Here is a 15337-nt window from a genome sequence, read left to right on the forward strand (position 1 = left end):
TCATCCGAAGCTGAAAAAAATGGTGGTGAGTAGGAGCTCCACATAATCCCAAGTTCCCCTCATATTGATTGCTCTAAAATGTATCAAATTGTTTCCCTTGTGGTATTGGCCCTTCAAGCTCCTTGTAGGAGACATTAAAGAAAGCAAGGAAAGTGAGCTGAGCGAGCTCTGAAGGTATCTTTCCTGAAAGCTTGTTCTTTGAAAGATCTAATCCCTCTAATGAGCTCAAACTTGCTAAAGATGGTGGTATGTGACCCTTGAGAAGGTTGTTTGAAGGGTTGAGGAGATTAAGCCCTTTAAGGTTTCCAATGATTTATGGGATTTTTCCTTGAAATCTGTTGTTGGAGGGATCAATGGCAAGGAAAATATCTTGAATCTTGTCGTATTCCAGTTTCACTCCTTTGTTGAACATAGTCATTGAGTAATCATATTCCCTATAGTAAGTATCAACGTCTGTGAAATTGGGCCTTATATTTTCCCCCATGTATGTCATGTGGTTTGCTTGGATGGATTTCATGGCTTCCCACATGTCTAAGTACAGCGATGGCAGCTTTCTGATGAAACCATTGCCGGATAAGTCGATGATTCGAAGACTTGGGAAGCCTTTGGTTTTTGGTTTCTGATGTATCACACCATAAAAATGGTTAGATCTCAAAATCAGAATTCTCAACTCTACAAGATTTCCCAACCAAGAAGGAAAAGTATCAGTTATTTGGTTGTTACCAAAATCAACCAACTGTAACGATGAACAATTGGCTAATGATTTTGGAACTTGTCCTTGTAATTGATTGTAACTGATGCTAATCATTCTCAATTTACAATCATCTCTCCAGGCTGCAGGAATAATTCCATGAAAATTGTTTCATCTCAAATCCAACACAGACAGAAATTGCTCAAACAATGAGGAAGTTGACGGCTTAAATTATTGAAGGATAAGTTGAGAATTTCAAGAGAATATAAATTGCAAATCAACGGAGCAGGTTCACATGTCAATTGGTTGTGTGAAATCAGGTAGGAAATGGTGGATGGTGGTGGCAATGGAAGGGATCCTTGGAGCTGATTAGACCTAAGATCTAGGGTTCGAATCTGAGCCCATTGAAAAATAACAGGATTTTGTTCAAACCCAGTTAAAAGGTTATGAGAAAGATTCAAAAAATCCACGGAATTTGTACTTATGGAACACATCCATGAAGGGATTTGAGCCTCTAAGCTGTTTGAAGAAAGGTCTAGATATTCCAAGCCATGTTGGTTCTGCAAGAAGTTGGGAAACTGGGTAAGGTTTCAAGAAGCCAATCCTAAAGCTCTTGATATGTGGTTGTCGAAGCCGTAAAAAATAAACCTATTAAACAATCAACAATAAACTTGTAGATAGTGGCAATAGGGTCGAACCACAGGGAATTGACACCAATGATTTTCCTAATAATGACTAGGTCAAGTAAATAACAAGTAATTAAAAGAGGGGGGTTTTGAGTTGATGGATTAACACTAAATAACAAAAGAAAGCAATAATTTAAAGATGAGTAAATCAATAAGAGAAAAGCTTCTAGTTGAAGTATGGATCTATTTCATATTGTTTTAGAATTGATCATTGATTCTTTAATACTCCTATTTATCTCAATAAATTAGTTTAGGATGTGGAAGAGGCTTCTCACAATCCAAATTCCTCCTTAGTTCTAGTTTGATTAGGAAACGTTCGCTAATCAAACACTAGTTAACAAGTTGCCAAGGAACGTCCTTGGGGCCTTTGGCATCAAACAACTGTTAACTGCATTAAGACTTAGAGAAACCTAATTCTAACCTTGCCAACCGCGTGGTCAAGTTTAGATCATGCAACTTGATTAAATTTGTGTTCAAATAATATAAGAAATTACGGACTTAAATTATTCAAACAATTGTTACTCAAGCAATTAAAAGCAATAGGCCTAAATTGATTCTAAAAGCAAAGCAACAATTATAGAAAGATCAAATTGCATAAATATTGAAAATAAATAGAAGTTTAACAATGGAGATTTAAATCTCCCAATTCATCACAAATCTGAATTTTCCAACTTCAACTAGAAAGGAAAGTGTTTAGCCACTCATGGTGGACAAAATCACAAAAGAAAAAAAAGAAAGAAGAGATTGCTGCGTTTCTGGAGAGTTTCTGAAGCTGAGAGATGATCAGAAGATGCTCTGCTGGTTTGGAGGCTCTCCTTTTATAGCTGAAGAATTCCATCCATCTAGGGTTTCAAAATCCCTTTTTGATTTGGTGTTTGACTCCTCTTTTGATGTTGAATTTAATTGCAATTGGAATTTTTTGGATGAGAAGCTCTTTCGTGGCTCTTGGTTTTATGTTGGTAGTGATTGGGTTGGAATTGGACTTCTGAAAATTCGAAATTCTGTTTTCTGCCCAATTTCCCGCTTTTCTGTCAGTTTCTGCTGTCAAAGTGATTTGCCCGGTGATTTGAGTGTTTTGGGCAAATCACTGACCCAATCACTTTTCTGTGAGTCAGTCCAGTTTTTTTTTGCTCTCTGTCTTCTGCGAGTGATTTGGCCAGTGTCTTCGAGTGTCTTGGGCAAATCACTTGTCCATATCACTTCTGTCTGTTGCCTCCAGGTTTCTGCTGTCAAAGTGATTTGCCCGGTAATTTGAGTGTTTTGGGCAAATCACTGACCCAATCACTTTTCTGTCAATTTTCTGCACTTTTTCTCCAATTTTTCAATTTCTTCCTTTTCTGTAAAAAGAAGATAAAAATCATAAATTAAACTAAAAAATGTGTAAATAAACAATAATAATTATGATAAAAATGTGGCTAAATTATGCTTGATCAAATACCCCCACACCTAGCTTTTTGCTTGTCCTCAAGCAACAAATAACTTAGTCAATCAAGCTCCTTTTTCTTTTGAGCCTAAGTACCACTTAATCAGCCCCCTCTAGACTCCTAAATTGAAGTATCACAGTATAGAATACATGCACCAAGGTTGTTCTTCTCTTTTCCTTGTTTCCCCTTACCTATCATGGTCAAAGGAAAGGTTTTTGATTCATTCATGCTTATTCTCTTTGTATAAGCTCAATGCAACCTCTAAGAGAGACTTGCCCTTCTTTGAGCATTTTATTTTATTTTATTTAGCAGCACTTTTTTTTTTATTTTTGCCTGAAAAAGTCACTAACCTTTTTACGCGAAGGTGCATATTGGTGATACCCACCCCCGGTTACTCAGTTAGTCACTTCTTCAAGTGGCTACTAGCTCTGTTCATAGCTTATTTGGCCATAGGAACAGGTTTTATGATTTGTGCTTTGTGCTGGTTTTTCTTTTTCTTTTCTTTTCATGACAGTTTGGGCAAATCACCTCATAGGGAGTTACACTAACTTTTTATTTGCATGTATTTATATTTTTATTTCCCTTGACCAATGCAAATTTAGAGATTTAATTTAAGAAAAGAACTTCCAAAGTGAAGGTGGCACACTATAATTGATTCAATTTAGGCTTAAAGGGGTGGAAAATCAATGGGGTCATGAGATAGGAAGCTCTTTTAACCTTGTTATCTATGCTGAGTAGAGCAAAAACTAAGTCAAAATTATGTGTGTGTGTGTGCAAAAAGTGAAAAAAATGTGTGAAAAAATTTTGGTGTGTGTTTATGGGGCAAAAAGATGCAAAAAGAAATAAAAAGAAAGCAAAAAGATAATGTAAACGGAAAAAATATAACCTAAACCTAACAGCAAATACCCCCACACCTCTCCCAAACATTGTCCTCAATGTTTAAACATAAATATGAAAAAATTACTAAGGAGAAGGAAAGGGACTGCCTGGGATGTGGGTGATTTGAGCAGGTGATTTGGGCAAATCACTGGTCAAATCACTGTCGTGGCTGGTCTGTGGGCAGAAAATGTTGAACCAGCAGCTGCAACATGCTTTCCATGTGCTGCATCCTATCTTGAGCCTCCACCGAATGGTCTTGAGGTGCCTTTTATGTCCTCCAAGGTCCACCCAATTGCTTTCTTGTGCTTCCTCAACAGATCAAGGAGCTTTTCCTCTTCTTCTTGGCTGAGCTGGTTAGAAATAATTGCTGGAAGTGAATTTCCAGCTCCCAAGTAGGCATATTTGAGGTGGCTGGGCAATGGTTTCAGTTCTGGTGCAGTTGCTGTTTGTGCTGATTTCTGCTGTTTGCTGTCTGATTTGGGCTGTGATTTGGGCAGATTATCTGGTGATCTGGGCAAATCACTGGGCAAATCACCCACATCCAGCAAGTTACAGCAGTCTGCTGTTTTTTCTGCTTCAGTGATGTTGCTGTCCACTTCTCCTTTCCTGCAAAGACCATCATAAAGTAAATTTTCTTGATCAAAATCAAAAATTTCTTGACTTAAATCATCAATAACATCAAGGCCATAAACAGGAGAAACATCATTGGGGAATTTCATGGCATCATAAACATTAAATTTGATAACTTCCCCTTCAAACTCCATAGTCAATGTGCCATCATGCACATCAATTTTAGTTCTTGCTGTACTTAAGAATGGTCTTCCAAGTAGGATATCAGATGTGATTTTGCCCTTGTCTTCCTCCATGTCAATAACATAAAAATCTACTGGAAAGACTAATTGGTCCACTTGCACCAACACATCTTCTAGCACTCCCTTGGGGTAGACAACAGATCGATTAGCCAATTGGATCATAATGCTGGTGCCCTTGAGTGTACCTGCATTCAACAAGTTAAAAATAGAAAGAGGCATGACATTTATTGAAGCTCCAAGGTCACACATGGCCTTCTTTATTCCTATGTTGCCTATTTTGCATGAAATGGCAAACATTCCTCTATCCTTGCATTTGGTGGGAAGTTTCCTTTGAATGACAGCTGAGACACACTCCCCCACACTTACCTTTTTATGTTCAGCAAGTTTCCTCCTATTGGTGCATAGCTCTTTGAGAAATTTAGCATACCTTGGTATTTGTTTGATAGCATCAAGTAGGGGTATGTTGATTTCCACTTTGCGAAGTGTCTCCAATATCTCTTTTTCCTCTTTCTCCTTTTGGGATCTTGCAAATCTCTTTGGGAAGGGAGGAGGTACCTTGAATTTCTCCATAAGTTGCTGTTTCTGCCTTTGACTGGATTCTGCCTGGTCTGTTGATTTGGGCAGATCACTCTCTGCCTTCTCTGGTGATTTGGGCAAATCACTGCTGGACAGCTCAGTTTGCCCAGCGATCGGGTCAGTTTCTACTAGTGAATTGGGCAAATCACTGCCCTGATCACTTTCTGGCAGAATTTCTTCCATGGCCTGTTTTTGCAATTTTTTAGCCTTGCTGTCTTGTAGCTCTTTTCCACTTCTCAATGTGATGGCACTAGCATTTTTTCTTGGATTTATCTCAGTTTGGGAGGGTAGCTTCCCTTGAGACTCAAATTTGCTCATTGAAGTGGCCATTTGGCTAACTTGTTGCTCAAGATTTTGGACAACAGCAGGGGATGCAATAGTGGCTGATTCAGTGGTGTATGTTGCTGGTTCAATAAGTGCAACATCTTCTAGTTCAGTTGTGTCAATTTTTGAGGTTGCTGGTGTTTGGACAGCAACAAGGGATGCAATGGTGGCAGATTCAGCACTTGCTGATTTTTGGACAGCAGGTTCAGCAATTGCCGGTGCAATTTCAGCAGTGGCAGGTGTGGCATTGGGTGAATTTGCTGGTGCAGAAAATTTTACAGTAACCTGGAATCGGGTATCTGGTTCAGCTTCAAGTGTAGTGGTGATTTGTGCAGCAGACTCAGCAGTTTGGTCTGTTTCTTCGTCATCGTCCCATAGATCTTGAAGCTCTTCCTCTCTTCTTAATATGTGCGCGTTCATTGAATTGACCGCTTGATCCACTTGCTGTTGGAGAATTTTCCCAGAAATTTCCAATTTCCTTACCATCTCTTCAAGTTCCATATTCGATTTTTGAGGTGTTGCTTGGGCTTGATAGTTTTGGTAGTAGTCAGCCCTTGCATAGCCATAATTCGGATTGTCCCCCCAACATGGATTGTATTGCAGATCTCTTTGGTAGTCATGGTAGTGGTCTGTCCTTGTATAGCCATAGCTCATATTGTCTCCCCAACCTGAATTGTATGTGTCAAGGTAGGGATTATGTCTTGGCTGTCCATAGAATCCTGCATGTGCTTGTTGAAGTTTTTGGGCTTGACCTACACCATAATTTCTCACCATAGAGGTTAGTTCAGAAATTTGAGAAGAGAGAAAAGACATACTTACCGTAGCCATGCTTGTAAGGTCTTGGCAGTGCGTTCAATTTCATGATCGTAAAGAAGAGCTTCTTTACGATCAGCCCTGGTCACAAAAGGAAAATACGTTAGTTAGATCAATTCCCCGGCAACGGCGCCAATTTTTTATAAGCGGTTGTCGAAGCCGTAAAAAATAAACCTATTAAACAATCAACAATAAACTTTTAGATAGTGGCAATAGGGTCGAACCACAGGGAATTGACACCAATGATTTTCCTAATAATGACTAGGTCAAGTAAATAACAAGTAATTAAAAGAGGGGGGTTTTGAGTTGATGGATTAACACTAAATAACAAAAGAAAGCAATAATTTAAAGATGAGTAAATCAATAAGAGAAAAGCTTCTAGTTGAAGTATGGATCTATTTCAGATTGTTTTAGAATTGATTATTGATTCTTTAATACTCCTATTTATCTCAATAAATTAGTTTAGGATGTGGAAGACACTTCTCACAATCCAAATTCCTCCTTAGTTCTAGTTTAATTAGGAAACGTTCGCTAATCAAACACTAGTTAACAAGTTGCCAAGGAACGTCCTTGGGGCCTTTGGCATCGAACAACTGTTAACTGCATTAAGACTTAGAGAAACCTAATTCTAACCTTGCCAACCGCGTGGTCAAGTTTAGATCATGCAACTTGATTAAATTTGTGTTCAAATAATATAAGAAATTACGGACTTAAATTATTCAAACAATTGTTACTCAAGCAATTAAAAGCAATAGGCCTAAATTGATTCTAAAAGCAAAGCAACAATTATAGAAAGATCAAATTATATAAATATTGAAAATAAATAGAAGTTTAACAATGGAGATTTAAATCTCCCAATTCATCACAAATCTGAATTTTCCAACTTCAACTAGAAAGGAAAGTGTTTAGCCACTCATGGTGGACAAAATCACAAAAGAAAAAAAAGAAAGAAGAGATTGCTGCGTTTCTGGAGAGTTTCTGAAGCTGAGAGATGATCAGAAGATGCTCTGCTGGTTTGGAGGCTCTCCTTTTATAGCTGAAGAATTCCATCCATCTAGGGTTTCAAAATCCCTTTTTGATTTGGTGTTTGACTCCTCTTTTGATGTTGAATTTAATTGCAATTGGAATTTCTTGGATGAGAAGCTCTTTCATGGCTCTTGGTTTTATGTTGGTAGTGATTGGGTTGGAATTGGACTTCTGAAAATTCGAATTTCTGTTTTCTGCCCAATTTCCTGCTCTTCTGTCAGTTTCTGCTGTCAAAGTGATTTGCCCGGTGATTTGAGTGTTTTGGGCAAATCACTGACCCAATCACTTTTCTGTGAGTCAGTCCAGTTTTTTTTTTGCTCTCTGTCTTCTGCGAGTGATTTGGCCAGTGTCTTCGAGTGTCTTGGGCAAATCACTTGCCCATATCACTTCTGTCTGTTGCCTCCAGGTTTCTGCTGTCAAAGTGATTTGCCCGGTAATTTGAGTGTTTTGGGCAAATCACTGACCCAATCACTTTTCTGTCAATTTTCTGCACTTTTTCTCCAATTTTCCAATTTCTTCCTTTTCTGTAAAAACAAGATAAAAACCATAAATTAAACTAAAAAATGTGTAAATAAACAATAATAATTATGATAAAAATGTGGCTAAATTATGCTTGATCAGCTCTCAAGTACGGAAGGTGGCCATTTGTAGCCATTGTAGAGTGCACTGACAAGCTATTAAATGATAAGATCAGTTCGGTTAACTGGTTGAGCTGAAAGAATGAGCTTAGATCCAATGACCCAGCTAAAGTATTTGAAAGAAGATCAAGGAATTCAAGTTGATTGAGTCGAGAGAAATTGATAGGAATTGAACCTTGCAATTTATTTGATCAAAGGTACAACGAGGATAGCGAGGTGAGATTGTTAATCTGGGGTGGGATTGGACCAGTAAGTTGATTTTCCTTCAAAAACAACATATTAAGTTGAGTAAGGTTCATGAAACTAGATGGGATCTGGCCATTGTATGTGGAGACCAGCAAGCCCCAGATAAGTGAGCTGGGTGAGTCTTCCAATCCAAGAGAGTGAAGAAGTTGAGTTATGTAGAGTATCTGAGAGGTCAAGCCAAACAAGATTAGTAAGGTTTCCAATAGAAGGAGGTACTTTTCCATAAAAACTTGTTGAGAAGAGCCTCAATCTTTCAAGGTGACTTCTCGGGTGGAAGTCAGGCAAAAAACATGTTAGATTTATATTTTCACATAAGTTGATTATCTTTAAGTTCAGAAGCGAGAAAATGCTCGCCGGAAATTCACCATGCAATTCACAACCACAAAGATGGAGAGACTCCAAAGATGAAAGATTTGCGAGAACCGTTGAAGAAATGTCCACGCATTCTAGATCAAGTTCCTTCAAATTGGTCATGTTTTGAACTAGACCTCTGAAGCTAGTCTGACGGAGCTTCAATAATCCATCAGAACTAATGAAATCAAGATTATGAGATAGATCAAGGGAAACCAAGATTGAAAGATTAGAGATTTCAGCTGGGATTTCGGCAGAAAAGCCAGAAAAGCCAGGAAAAGAAAGGTCGAGATGAGTTAACCTCGAGAGTTGGCCTATTTCGGATGGGATTTGAGAGTGGATGAAGTCGTTGCTTCCAAGATTAAGTGTTTGAAGATGGACAAGGCGAAAGAGAGTGATGTTGGAGTTGATCGACCCATAAATACAACTCTCACTTAGGTCAAGGCTAACGACATGATTAGTTTTCTCATCGCACTCCATACCATCCCATGAGCAACACTCACCTTATCTTACGCCTTGATTTAGCTTCCATTATTCAAGCTTTGAATAAGATCAAGAGCTAGAGATGTTGAAGCTATTTTTGAATTGCAGCAAGGCCAAGCTTTCATCATCATGGTATCGTTGAATAGAAGAGTTAAAAGACTGCGTAAATGCTATAGCATGGCACAACGTTGTCAACATGAGAAAGGAAAGCAACCGAATGAACAAAGGTGGTGACTCCATTGTCAGATAATTCTTTTGTATGGCGGCTGTCTTGTGGAGTGTAGGTGGTGTTGCCTGTGCCCATTATAAACATTACTTAAAACAAAGCTCCCAGCTTTTTTATTTTTGAATTTTATTAAAAAAATTAATTATATTTTTTAAATTATAAATGAGTAAATAAAATTTATTATTGAAAATCAATATTTTTAATATTGTTTCATGGTAATCTTTCTAATTAAATTTATAAAATACAAATATAATAGTTTAGTATTATGATAATAAAAGAAGTTATTCAAAATAATTTAACAGCCATGCAATACATTATTATTCAGATAAAAAAAATGTGATAAGAGATATATTTTTATTAAAAAAATGATTGTTTTGGTTTATCATTGTTTAATTATGAGACTCAACAGAAAAATATGATTAATTTAAGAGAAAAATGTAAAATATTAAAAGATTTAAAGAGTATCATGCAGATGCAACTTCCCTTGACCTCCCAATTACATTGGTTTACTTGTAAAGACTTGTCAAATCCCTCACCACTGTGTCGGCGAGTCTTCCACTATTGTTTGGTAAAAGAAAAAAAGAGTCTTCCACTATCGTTTGACAAAAGAAAAAAAGAGTCTTCTACTATCGTTTGGCAAAAGAAAAAAAGAGTTTTCCACTGTCACCATCGTGTCGGCGAGTCTTCCACTATCATTTGGCAAAAGAAAAAAAGTGTCTTTCACTATCACCACTGTGTCCTTATTCTTTTTCGTGGGTGTTGAATGGCTGGATATTCAAATATATTATTGCCGCATAATTTAAATTATATTTTATTGCAACATCATATTATATGAAGTCATACACTTATTATTGTCTTCATATTGCCTTCAATTTAATGAAAATTATTATGTTTATTTTGTGTAAATAATTCTTTCACTCAAATTCAATTCAATTATGTTATTATAGAATTTAAAAATTATTTACATCAATTTATTTAAATTATTACAATAAATATCAACTGAATTATAAAATTATGTGGAAACTAGTAGACTTATAAAAAATGCAATAAAAAATGAAATCATATGAAATACTATTAAATCATAATAGTTGAGAGTTTGCACTCACGGATTTAGTCTGATAATAAGTGCATCTGAATAAATCTGAGGGATTGCACTCCAGAGCTATGCTTTCATCATCCGAAGTTGGAAAAAATGGTGGTGAGTCCCCAAAATCTTCACATTTCTTTGTCAAAGGAGCTCCACATAATCCCAAGTTCCCCTCACATTGATTGCTCTAAAATGTATCAAATTGTTTCCCTTGTGGTATTGGCCCTTCAAGCTCGTTGTAGGAGACATTAAAGAAAGCAAGGAAAGTGAGCTGAGCGAGCTCTGGAGGTATCTTTCCTGAAAGCTTGTTCTTTGAAAGATCTAATCCCTCTAATGAGCTCAAACTTGCTAAAGATGGTGGTATGTGACCCTTGAGAAGGTTGTTTGAAAGGTTGAGGAGATTAAGCCCTTTAAGGTTTCCAATGATTTCTGGGATTTGTCCTTCAAATCTGTTGTTGGAGAAATCAACGGCAAGGAAAATATCTTGAATCTTGTCGTATTCCAGTTTCACTCCTTTGTTGAACATAGTCATTGTGTAATCATATTCCCCATAGTAAGTATCAACGTTTGTGAAATTGGGCCTTATATTTTCCCCCATGTATGTCATGTGGTTTGCTTGGATGGTTTTCATGGTTTCCCACATGTCTAAGTACACCGATGGCTGCTTTCCGATGAAACCATTGCCGGATAAGTGGATGATTCGAAGACTTGGGAAGCCTTTGGTTTTGGGTTTTTGATCTATGACACCATAAAAATTGTTAGATCTCAAAATCAGAATTCTCAATTCTGCAAGATTTCCCAACCAAGAAGGAAAAGTATCAGTTATTTGGTTGTTACCAAAATCAACCAACTGTAACGATGAACAATTGGCTAATGATTTTGGAACTTGTCCTTGTAGTTGATTGTAACTGATGCTAATCATTCTCAATTTACAATCATCTCTCTAGGCTGCAAGAATAATTCCATGAAAACTATTTCTTCTCAAATCCAACACAGACATATCACTGAAATTGCTCAAACAATGAGGAAGTTGACGGCTTAAATTATTGAAGGATAAGTCGAGAATTTCAAGAGAATATAAATTGCAAATCAACGGAGAAAGTTCACCTATCAATTGGTTGTGTGAAATCAGGTAGGGAATGGTGGATGGTGGTGGCAATGGAAGGGATCCTTGGAGCTGATTAGACCTAAGATCTAGGGTTCGAATCTGAGCCCATTGAAAAATAACAGGATTTTATTCAAACCCAGTTAAAATGTTATGAGAAAGATTCAAAAAATCCATGGAATTTGTACTTATAGAACACATCCATTAAGGGATTTGAGCCTGTAAGCTGTTTGAAGAAAGGTCTAAATATTCCATGCCATGTTGGTTCTGCAAGAAGTTGGGAAACTGGGTAAGGTTTCAAGAAGCCAATCCTAAAGCTCTCAAGTACGGAAGGTGGCCATTTGTAGCCATTGTAGAGTGCACGGACAAGCTATTAAATGATAAGATCAGTTCGGTTAACTGGTTGAGCTGAAAGAATGAGCTTAGATCCAATGACCCAGCTAAAGTATTTGAATGAAGATCAAGGAATTCAAGTTGATTGAGTCGAGAGAAATTGATAGGAATTGAACCTTGCAATTTATTTGATGCAAGGTACAACGAGGATAGCGAGGTGAGATTGTTAATGTGGGGTGGGATTGGACCATTAAGTTGATTTTCCTTTAAAAACAACATATTAAGTTGAGTAAGGTTCATGAAACTAGATGGGATATGGCCATTGTATGTGGAGACCAGCAAGCCCTAGATAAGTGAGCTGGCTGAGTCTTCAAAAACAAGAGAGTGAAGAAGTTGAGTTATTGTAATATCCGGCTAGACTCCGGTATCGGAATTCCTACCGTCCGGTGGAATCTCGGATGTCGAAAGCCTCTAGAAGGGTAAAACCATGTTTTCATAAAATGTTTTAATGTGTTTTATGTTTTAAGCATGAAAGAAAATGAGTTTTTTTCATGAAAATAGCATTGGAGGAAAACTCAGGTTCTGTAATACCCGGCTAGACTCCGGTATTGGAATCCCTACCGTCCGGTGGGATCTCGAACGTCGGAAATCTCTAGAAGGGTAAGAACATGTTTTATAAAATGTTTTCATGTATTTTAATGTTTTAAGTATAAAAGAAAATGAGTTTTTACATGAAAATAGCATTGGAGGAAAACCCAGGTTCGGCCGCCGAAAGGCAAGTTCGGCCGCCGAACATGCATGCGTTTTGGAGGCACGTTAGGCCCCCGAAAGCATAGGCGAGGGAAGTACAGGTTCGGCCGCCGAAACTCACGTTCGGCCGCCGAACATTGCATGGATGCGGAGGCATGTTCGGCCCCCGAACGTGGCCTGGCCAGCCACCTATAAAAGGGGCACTTAGCCGAAATGGGTGAGCTTTCTCCCATTTTTTGCCACAGCAAGCTTCCAACCTTCCCTTTACAAATCTTATGCTCTTCCTCCAAATCTCTTCCATTTTTCTTGAGTTTTAAACTCACATTGCAAGTTTTGAGCATTCAAACCAAGTTTTGGAGCTTTGGGAACTCATGAGCTCATTTTCGTGGATCTCCAAGTTTAGGTCGTCTCCCTCTCGATCTTCAAGAGGTAAGAGCCGATCTTAAGCTCCTTATGTGTTTTAACTAAGTTTTATGCAAGATCTATGGGTAGAAATGCATGTTAGGGTATATGTTGAGTTTATGGGTTAATATTGATGTTTTGAACAATGTGGCTTGCTTGAGTATGTTTGAAGTGTTGTAGATGGGGTATATGATGGTTTGAGACCCCTAGGTGTGATGTATGATGAGTATGCATGTTGTAGAGCAAGTTTTTGCATGATTTGAGCTTGGGAGGCAAAATGTGCATAGAAGAGCTGAGTTTCTGCCCTTTTGCAGAAACCAGGTTCGGCCGCCGAAGGGAGTTTCGGCCGCCGAACCCCCCTTTGTGGAGGCAGCATTCGGCTGCCGAAGTTGCCCCCGAAAGGAGACTTTCGTCTCTGTCTGGGACTTTCGGCCGCCGAAGGTGCCGCCGAAAGTGCCCTGTTCAGCCATTTCATGCATATTTTTATGTAATGTTTCAGGATGTTTTAGGGGGTTTTTGGGGAAGTTTATTAGAGTTATGTTTATATATGTTTGGTCCCTCATTGGAGTCCACCTGTGTAGGTTCGGACCCGAGGAACCGAGGACCTCAGCAGTGAGATAGCTGCTTCAGAGTCTGTAGAGCTTCAGCCAGAGGTGAGTGGAATGAACCTTAAGTTTTTAAATAAATGAAATATAACTTTTTGGAGCATGTTCATGCATCATATATGCCATGATATATTTTAGGTTGTTTGCATTAGTATTCACGAATATGTTGCATTGCATAATATGATGTGGATGCGGATTGGCTATTGGATGATCCTCTAGTCCTCCTATGGTATGATATGATGATGATACGGTATGGATTGCCAGTGAGGCCCATTCTACGCCCCTGGACTATGTTAAGAGAAAGACCAGTGAGGCCCATTCTACGCCCCTGGCATATTGGAATGTTATGTTATGTTATGTATGTAAGAGAAAGACCAGTGAGGCCCATTCTACGCCCCTGGCACGATTGGACTATGTTGAGGACTATAGGTGACAATACCATCCTTATGTGATATGTTTGTGATGTGTTGCATTTCATGGAAGCATGAAATATTTAATATATGTTTTCTCTATTCTGCTCACTGGGCTTTATAGCTCACCCCTCTCCCCTAACCCCAGATGTGCAGGTACAGGGTAGACCAGGAGGTTAGCTAGAGTATGAAGTGATGTTATGTAATAGTTAGATTGTGGACATGAAAATTGTATTATGATGTAATGTAAAAGAGTTTTAAGTTATGTTATGTAATTTGAATATTGAGGATAGAGTTGTGCTTGACCAATACAGATTGTTAATCCCACTTGTATGTACATGGTCTTTATGATATGAGATATGAGGTTATGTTTCAACCAAGCTGATGTATGATGAGATACCCCATTGGAGCATTTGATGAGGGCTCCAGTGGAGGTTTATGTTATGTTTATTCTTATGTACAGGTTGAGCTTGGTTGTTATATGAAAATGTTTACAGGTTTATGAGTATTGTTGATCATGTATGGGATTAAGCAGGATTACAGGTTATGTCAGGCTTGCTACGGTTCCCGGCGGCCTTATGCCGATCTGGATCCTAGCGCCGGTAGCGGTCCGGATTTTCGGATCGTTACAGAATGGTATCAGAGCCCTAGGTTCATATGGTCGGACCTAGAGTGTCGGGCTCATAGATGTATAGAAGGTCAAGCACAATAGGAAAGGTCATGTCCACTAGGATAGGATGTAGAATCCTGTCTTGAATGATGATGTGATATGCCATGATTATATATACATGTGCATAAATGATATGCTATGCTATGTGATGTTTGTGATGAGGATTCATGTGTGGCCACATGAACCATATGATGCTGATGTTTGTACTATGCGTGGTTTTTCAGAAGACAGGATGAGAGGAACTCGTCGATCAGCAAGATTGACTGGAGTGCCACCTGAGGATGAGGGCATGAGCGCTCGTCCTCCAGCATTGCCTAGGGCAATGTCTAGCAGGTCCAACAGGGACCGAGCAGTGAGAGACCCTAGAAGGTCTTTAGATCTGGGAAGAAGTAGATCAGTACGAGGAACAGTTCAAGGTGGTATGTCAGAAGATGTGGGAGATGACATGGATGTGGACCAGAGGAGGGATGGCAGTTTTGGGATGAGTATGTCAGAAGAGGGAATGGGAGAGTCCCAAGGAGGCACTCAGGCCTCGGGAGTTGTTCAGCCACCCCACTACCCACATTTCTCGCAACACCCCGGGTATTCGATGGGAGGCACGTCGGATTACCCTAGTTTTAGCCCTTACCCCACACAGATGCCATACCCACCATACTACCCACCATACCCACAGTATCCTATGTATCCACCACCACCCTATCACCCAAATCCAGAAAACCCTACCACAGAAAATGTTGCACCTCCTCCACCACCTACAGAACCAGCAGCCCCAGTTACTCAACCTCCTAACCCTAGCTCAT

General features: G+C 38.8%; 2 protein-coding genes across 2 annotated transcripts; both read right to left on the reverse strand.

The window, feature by feature from the left end:
• Window positions 1-313: 313 nt before the first annotated feature.
• Window positions 314-8946, reverse strand: LOC110607955 (receptor-like protein 7). Its single transcript, XM_043949308.1, has 2 exons — window positions 8205-8946; window positions 314-834 (listed from the first exon to the last, which is right to left on the reverse strand). The coding sequence occupies exons 1-2, from the start codon at window positions 8944-8946 to the stop codon at window positions 314-316; spliced, it is 1263 nt and encodes a 420-aa protein (XP_043805243.1).
• A 1503-nt stretch (window positions 8947-10449) lies between these two features.
• On the reverse strand, window positions 10450-11184 carry LOC122721474 (receptor-like protein 9DC3). The gene has a single exon (XM_043949309.1). It carries the CDS (start codon window positions 11182-11184, stop codon window positions 10450-10452), a length of 735 nt encoding a protein of 244 aa, XP_043805244.1.
• Between the last annotated feature and the right edge of the window lie 4153 nt (window positions 11185-15337).

This window comes from Manihot esculenta, chromosome 13, assembly GCF_001659605.2.
Source record: "Manihot esculenta cultivar AM560-2 chromosome 13, M.esculenta_v8, whole genome shotgun sequence".
Taxonomy (NCBI): Eukaryota; Viridiplantae; Streptophyta; class Magnoliopsida; order Malpighiales; family Euphorbiaceae; genus Manihot; species Manihot esculenta.

Coding starts and splice junctions, on each gene's coding strand:
- LOC122721474 (XM_043949309.1), bottom strand. CDS start 11,184: ATGATTAGCATCAGTTACAATCAACTACAAGGACAAGTTCCAAAATCA.
- LOC110607955 (XM_043949308.1), bottom strand. CDS start 8,946: ATGGAGTGCGATGAGAAAACTAATCATGTCGTTAGCCTTGACCTAAGT. Junction 835..8,204: donor CACTTATCTGGGGCTTGCTG/GTCTCCACATAC, acceptor TTATTCCTGCAG/CCTGGAGAGATGATTGTAAA.